At 32.7% G+C, this 7,858-nt stretch overlaps 1 protein-coding gene across 1 annotated transcript; it reads left to right on the forward strand.

Annotated features, from left to right (window-relative positions):
- Positions 1-3,927: 3,927 nt before the first annotated feature.
- On the forward strand, positions 3,928-7,858 carry LOC106780027 (indole-3-acetic acid-amido synthetase GH3.6). Its single transcript, XM_014668262.2, has 3 exons — positions 3,928-4,424; positions 6,154-7,073; positions 7,151-7,858. The coding sequence occupies exons 1-3, from the start codon at positions 4,072-4,074 to the stop codon at positions 7,732-7,734; spliced, it is 1,857 nt and encodes a 618-aa protein (XP_014523748.1). The 5' UTR covers positions 3,928-4,071; the 3' UTR covers positions 7,735-7,858.

Genomic DNA, 7,858 nt, shown 5'->3' on the forward strand with positions numbered 1-7,858 from the left:
CTTAATTGGGCGGACAAATCGACAAAGTGGGTTAAGAAATACAACTCATCTTATTCAAAAGGTGGATTCCCAACTTGTTTTCTGAAAAATAGCCAGAAAAACAAAGTAAAATTAATAAAAAACAACAACAAAAACAACTTAGTTTCGAAAGAACATCATTTGTTTGACAATGTTGTGAAATTGTGAAGTTAGAGGTGGGTTAGGTGGGTGAAGTTCTATTTTTCTACCTTGAATTTAAAGATAGTAGATGTTGGAATATCGATTAAAAATAAGGTCAACTTTTAATATATAGATAAATATGAATCTCGTCTTACAAGTCGGTTAAATTTTCTTTTTTTTAATAGTAGAAGTTGGTAAGTTAAGAAGAGTGAGATTACGGATGGCAAAAAAATTCGTGGGCACAGGTATCGGGTAAAATCCGCGACAGGTAGTTATTACCTTCGGATATTTACTATCTATGGGTAACGGATAGCAGGTACTTTAATGTCCGCTTCTAAACGGGTCGGATACGGATAATATACTATTCGACCCGCAGGTACTCGTTATCGAAAAAAATAATAAAAAAAATAATTTATATATTTTTTTAATTAAATTTAATTAAAAATTAAATTATATTTTATTAGGTTAAGTTTAATTAAAATTAAATTTATATTTATATTTAATTTAAGAAATATTATATATATATATATATATATATATTATAACTTTATTTAAATTTTATTTTCAAATATATAAAATATTTTTTTTTTATTTTTTAGGGGTATGCGGATTTTAAAATATCCACGGATATTTTTTAAACGGATATCCGATGAGTAGTGAATTATATAGTAGATAGAATTTTATCCGGCAGATCGAATTGTGAGCAGACACTGTCCCGACCCGATCCATTATCATTCCCTGATACGAGAAGTTATTATTTGAAGTGTGTTTATGATGAGAAGTATAAGCAGTGTTAAAGTGATGAAAAAATAAAAGTGGAAAGTGTTGGTGCTTAAGCAAGTACTAATGTGAAAGATGAGTGTTGGAAAAGTGGGAAAAGGGTTTAACAGGTAAGAAACACGTGGAGTTTGAAAGTGACCATAACACGCGCGAAGGAGACAGCAAGAGCTATGTCCGGGTGGGACCACTCAAGTCAACACTCATTGTTACGGTGTTCCCCCCCTTCCCGGCGGCTAAGGTTGGTGCTAAGTCCTCTATTCTATTCCCAACACTCTTCTACTTTATCAAAAAATTCACCATAATCTTATTTTCAGGAACTCTTTCCTTTCAAATCATATTTATTCATGAATCTTTCCTAATATGTATAATTAAAGTGGAGTTTAGGTAAGAAAAGTTGGAATGAGAGATAGCTGGACCACATAGATATAGCTGTCTCCTCCTCCTCCTCCTTCCTTCATGGCTAATTATTATCACTGACTTTTAAATACTTGGTGAAGAAGAACTAGGTCGACCGATGTTTCTTCTTCCTCCACAGTCCACTAATGGAGTCAACACCTTCTTCATCTCATAAGTTTTAAAAGCGTGCAAGCAATAAAAAATCTCCACTCTCTCTCGATAATTACATGCAACTATTACGTACTTACTTCAACTATCTCAATAATTTGTTTTTCTGCAGGTTTAGTGTAATAACTCAAAAAAATTCAGTAAAAAATAAGCATCATTGTAGTTATGTATAATTTGAAACCAAAAGCTGGGGACAGAGACTTTGAAGTAAACCCTAGTTGAGCAGAAGAGGATGGTGTGGCACGTGGATAATGAATTCGTGATGGCTGCTGGAATATAATTGAGCAATTAGGGTACAACTTTGAAGTGGCAACATGGGGGCCAACCCTTTTATCTGTCTTGGATAATCATCATCTTGATTGGAAAATAAAACTAAAAGTTTCAATCTTTTCATTTTTGGGCATGCAGGTGTCGGATGAATTGGATGGTTAGGGAGTTAGAGTGAAACTAACGCAACAGAGAAAACCATTTAATGGCGCAACTGATAAGTCTTTGAGGAAAAAGCAGAAGCATGCATGGCACTTCTGTGCTGTATTTCACTGAAACTTCTATGTAGCAATTGCACAAGTCTTTTTCCCCGTATATTTTGTCAAAGATAACACGTCTCCAATACTAAAATCTATCCCATTCCTACTCTTCATCATCATCATCATCGCTTTCCATCGTATGGAAGATGGTACAAAAAATAATCTTATAAAATACAAGTTATACGATTAGGAAGTTTATACACTGCAGGAGTGAACCATGAAAGCCGCAAAAAAAAAGAAAAAAGAATATAATAAGGGAATTTGGAGATTTAGTGTGATATTTACATTAAAATATACACAAAGTGGGGGCGTAGGCGTAGAAGTAGAAGGAAGTTACGGAAGACGGTGGCAGTTTAGCGAACAAGCGGCGGAATACATGCAGGCGTGTATCCAGTACGCCTGTATGAATTAGAAAGAGGAATAATATATATATATATATATATATATATATATATATATATATATATATATATTAAGTATTTGTTGGTCAATTTTTTTAGTATATGAATAATTTTTCTAAATCAAATCATTGTATTCAAAGTATTGATGATTTTGAAATTCAGATTCCACTTCTTCATAGTTTTATTAAAAAAGGTTTAGTTAAGGAAAAAAAGCATTGGGTAAGAAATAAAAAAAAATGAATCTAGTAGACCTTTTGGTTAATAGGTTTTTTTTTTTTTTTTATCTTCTTATGTTTCTAGCATTATTGTTATTACTGAGAATTTAATGATTCGCGTCGTCTGTAAAAAACATTATACGAGTAAATGATTGATGAATAAAACAATTTTAAGCTAGAGAAAAAATTTATAATATACATTTAAATAAAAGATTGTGATAAATATATGTATGAAATTAAAAGTTTTACATTAAGAAAAAGAAAGTAAAATAAACATTCTATAAAAGATTCACCAACTTATATTATCTCAAAATTTTAAGTTGAAGACGATGATTTCACAATTATTAAATTAAATATGAGCTGGTCTTAGTGTATCACTTAGATAATCATATGAGAATTTTAAATATAGTGAAAAATCCCCTGTCAAAACTAAAAGATTAAATTTTGTGAGATTATTTATAATTTCAAAGACTGAATTCACATCATAACTTATATTATTAATTCCCTTTCTTTTTATTTATCTATTTAATTCTTTATCTTGCTACATTATTTCTTGCTCCTTCCTTCCTATACCCTAACTCGAAAGATAGAGTTAGCCTTTCCCCCTACCTATCTACCTAGCTATGAAACTCATTGGTATCCCTCAAGTGTTAGGAATACAGTGGCAAGTGATGTGACGTGCTGATATATAAAGAGAAAATCTCTTTAATAATTTTTTTTTATAAATATTTTTTTTAAAATAAATTTAAACAGATCAATAAAATGGTAACATGTATCTTGTTGTCAAAAAATTATTATAAAAAAATCATTAAAATATGATAGTACGTTATGTTATATATAAGGGCAATGATATTTTGATAACACTTTTTGATAACTTTTTTTATAACGGGATAAGTGTCATCATTTTATTGGTCTATTTAAATTTATGTTTAAAAAATATTTAAAACAGACCAATCACAAGGTGCCTTAAAAGAAATTTTTTCTATGTATAAAAGCCTAGGAAAGAGTAATAGTTAGTCTAGCCCCACATGAAGCTCGATTAGTTATATATATATCACGTCCACAAATAATGCTTTTGATAAATCATACGTAAATATGGTTACTTTAGTTTCATTACTACTTAACAAAACATTAATCTTAACCCAACACTTGCACACGAACCTTCCTAGGTATGTCATTTTCAACTCTACTGTTTAAAAAAAAAAGAAAAATTCATTGGTATCTCAACTGCACTCAAGTGGTTTTCAAGTTCTAGCTTTCTATAAATATGTCCTTTCACTATGTCTTGTTTTCCAACCCACTCCTCCCAGTTAAGTCCAAATTCCAAAGTCAGATCTCCACTACGTTGTTGCTTCAATTCCAGTTCCATTTCTCATTCCCATCAACACCTTTTTTTGTTGTTCCTATATCATATTTTCTATAGCCATGCCTGAGGCTCCTAGCCACTACCTGTGCAACAAGCCAAATGGCAAAGTTGATGTTGCTACTGATAGTAGCATCACCGAGAGCAGTAACAATAAAGCACTGAAATACATTGAGGATGTCACTAGCAACGCTGATGAAATTCAGAAGAGGGTCCTTGCTGAGATCCTTTCCTCCAGTGCACATGCTGAGTACCTTCAACGCCATGGCTTAGATGGCCGCACAGACAGAGACAGTTTCAAGAACATCATGCCTGTGGTCACATACGAGGATTTAAAGCCAGATATTGATCGTATAGCTAATGGTGATACCTCCTCAATTTTATGTTCCAAACCTATTTCTGAGTTCCTCACTAGGTCAGTTCTTACTATATGTTTTGCTTTTATCCATATCCTCAATTTCTTCCACTCTTTTGTTATTGTTCTTCATATATAATTGAAAGCTCACACTCACACCTGGTAATGAAATATGTATCTTTTTTTTTTTTTTTTTGTACTGAAACATACTCACTGGTACTAGTTATTAGTACTATACACTTAATTTTTCTTTCCTTTTTCTTCCTACTTTTTTTTTTCATTATTTGCCTCTAGATTTTTATTACACATATCAGTTTTTCTCATCTGTAACAGGGTGGTATGCGTTCTCTACTTTAATGATATTACTTTTCATTTTAAGAAAAATGTCTTTTTCACACTATAAGAAGTGTAGATTTTGCGAGTGAGAGATTGGCAGGAGAAAAGAAGGGATAATAGACATTAATATGGGAGAGAAATATGAAATAAGTGACATTAAATTAAAAATAAAAAAATAAAGAAAATCATGATATTTTAACACTAAGACATCATTTTGACACGTGTCAAAATGTGGTTGGATGATTTCAAATTAAAAAAAACTGAAACAAGTGCATATTTAAAAGAAAAAAAAACCAAATTTTTTTTTTAATTTAAAATCGTCTGACCACATTGATATACGTACAGTGTTAAAATAGTATAAAAAATTAGTGTTAAAATATTATTTCTCAAAAAATAAAGTGTTATAGTTAGCACGTTCCATTTTTTAGAATAGACGTGTTTACTTTTACATCATTTCCTTTTTCTTCAGTTACAGAGGATCTCATGTGCTAAAACGTAGTAGCTTGAAAGTGTGAGACAATAAAAGAAGAAAAGAATCTGGAGTGTAAAAGGAACGTGCAAAAAGTTGATGTGAAATAAGTTGTCTCTGGAACATGTATATTGATAAATTAAGAATGAATAACCCATGCATGATATAAGGGTAGGGCCATATTTATTTTACTTTCTTAATTTTTTTTCTTTTTTCTTTTTAGATAAAAATATCTTTTTCATTTCTAATTCATTATTACAAAATTTATGTTTTGTTTTTAAGTTAAATTATAAAATATGTGGTTTTTCTATCATAAGGAATTGTATTATGGTTTAATGTAAAATTTAGTTTGTATTCTACATATAATATTTCGTATATAATTTATTTTACTTTATTTTCATAAATAAAAAAAAATTATAATTTAATTTAAAAATGAAAAATTATTGTTATTTTCTTATTTCTTTCACCTTTCACCTCACTTAAAAATCATGTATGCACGCAGTAACATCTTTAAGCTATTCTATATAAAATTGATCCTTCTTACAAATTAATTTTACGTTGTCTATTTTACTTGTGACATAATTCATCATTTATTACATCCATAGGTTACTTGTGACATAACAATAGTAATATGGTGAAAAATTTTAACAATGATACATAGACAACATTTTTTAACAATATTTAAATATCATCTACGTGTCATTTTGTGATTAGTCTAAAATTACTCCACAATTAATAATAATAATCATAAACACCACTATGGACTAATCATATAATAATACATAGATGATTTTCAAATATTATAAAAAAATTGTTCTCTAACTATCATATTTTTTTAACAATATCTTGGCAAATTTTCCGTACTATTTTAATCTGCCATGAGCGTCAGAAGAAGAAAAGGTGTGAAATAAGATTAATTAAAAGTAGATGAAAAAGCAGTGTAAAGTGAAATAAGATTATTATTATTGTGTTGATTAAATTCAGCTCTGGAACATCTGGTGGGGAGAGAAAGCTGATGCCAACGATAGAAGATGAACTTGAGAGAAGATCATTACTGTACAGCCTCTTGATGCCAGTGATGGATCAATTTGTTCCAGATTTAGAGAAAGGCAAGGGTATGTACTTTCTGTTCGTGAAATCAGAAGCCAAAACCCCAGGGGGGCTCCTAGCTCGTCCAGTTTTAACCAGTTACTACAAGAGTTCACATTTCAATAACTCTAAACAAAGATATGATCCCTACACAAACTACACCAGCCCCATTGAATCCATTCTCTGCCTCGACTCTTACCAAAGCATGTATTCTCAGATGCTTTGTGGACTTTCACAAAACGAACAAGTTCTTCGTGTTGGCGCCGTTTTCGCCTCAGGCTTCATCCGCGCCATCAAGTTCCTAGAAAACCATTGGCTCAGTTTGTGCCGTGACATAAGAAATGGAACCCTAGACCCTGAAATCACTGACTCATCTTTGAGAGACGCCATCATGAAGATACTCAAACCAAACCCCAAGCTTGCGGATTTCATAGAATCTGAGTGCAAGAAGGAGTCGTGGAAGGGGATCATCACTAGGGTCTGGCCAAACACCAAGTATGTTGATGTTATTGTTACAGGAACCATGTCTCAGTATATTCCGATATTGGATTACTACAGCAATGGTCTCCCTCTCGTCTGCACCATGTATGCTTCGTCTGAGTGTTACTTCGGCCTCAATTTGAACCCTTTGTGTGAACCCAGTGAAGTGTCTTACACCCTCATTCCCACCATGGCCTACTTTGAGTTCTTGCCACTCGAAAAAACCAAGGGACATGCCAATATTTCAATTTCTCACCCAGACCAGGAACTTTTGGTTGATCTTGTGGATGTAGAGATGGGTCAAGAATACGAGCTTGTGGTCACCACTTATGCGGGTAAAGTTCCATTCATCTTTAAACATAGTTTTTAAGAAAAGAATAAACTATCTTCTAACAATGATGCACGATCACAGGACTTTACAGGTACAGGGTTGGTGACATACTCCGTGTAGCGGGATTCAAGAACAAGGCACCTCAATTCAACTTCGTGTGCCGAAAGAATGTGGTTTTGAGCATTGATTCTGACAAGACCGATGAAGTTGAGCTGCAAAATGCTGTTAAGCAAGGAGCAAAGCGTCTTGCAGAGTTCGGTGCATCACTGACAGAGTACACAAGCTGTGCTGACACGTCGACGATCCCAGGTCACTATGTTCTGTACTGGGAGATTAGCAGGAATGATGAGACCCCAATTCCAGGTTGTGTTTTTGAGGAGTGTTGCTTTACAGTTGAAGGGTGTCTGAACAGTGTTTATAGACAAGGAAGGGTATCAGAATCCATTGGAGCATTGGAAATAAAGATTGTGGAGAATGGAACCTTTGACAAGCTTATGGACTTTGCTCTGAGCCAGGGTGCATCCATAAATCAGTATAAGACACCTCGTTGTGTGAAATATGCTCCCATCGTTGAACTTCTGGATTCCAAGACAGTTTCCAGTTACTTCAGTACAAAATATCCACACTGGGTCCCTGGTCACAAGAAATGGTGCATCTTCCCTTGACTTCAAATAAAGTAATTTATCTTTCATTTCTTGTATTAACTCCTAGAAAATCCATGTTCTTCCATTAATGTTGTATCTCTTTCATGTTTCTTTTTATCTAATCTAGTTTAAGATCTTTCGTCAA

The sequence above is a fragment of the Vigna radiata genome, unplaced genomic scaffold, assembly GCF_000741045.1.
Source record: "Vigna radiata var. radiata cultivar VC1973A unplaced genomic scaffold, Vradiata_ver6 scaffold_385, whole genome shotgun sequence".
NCBI classification, from domain to species: Eukaryota; Viridiplantae; Streptophyta; class Magnoliopsida; order Fabales; family Fabaceae; genus Vigna; species Vigna radiata.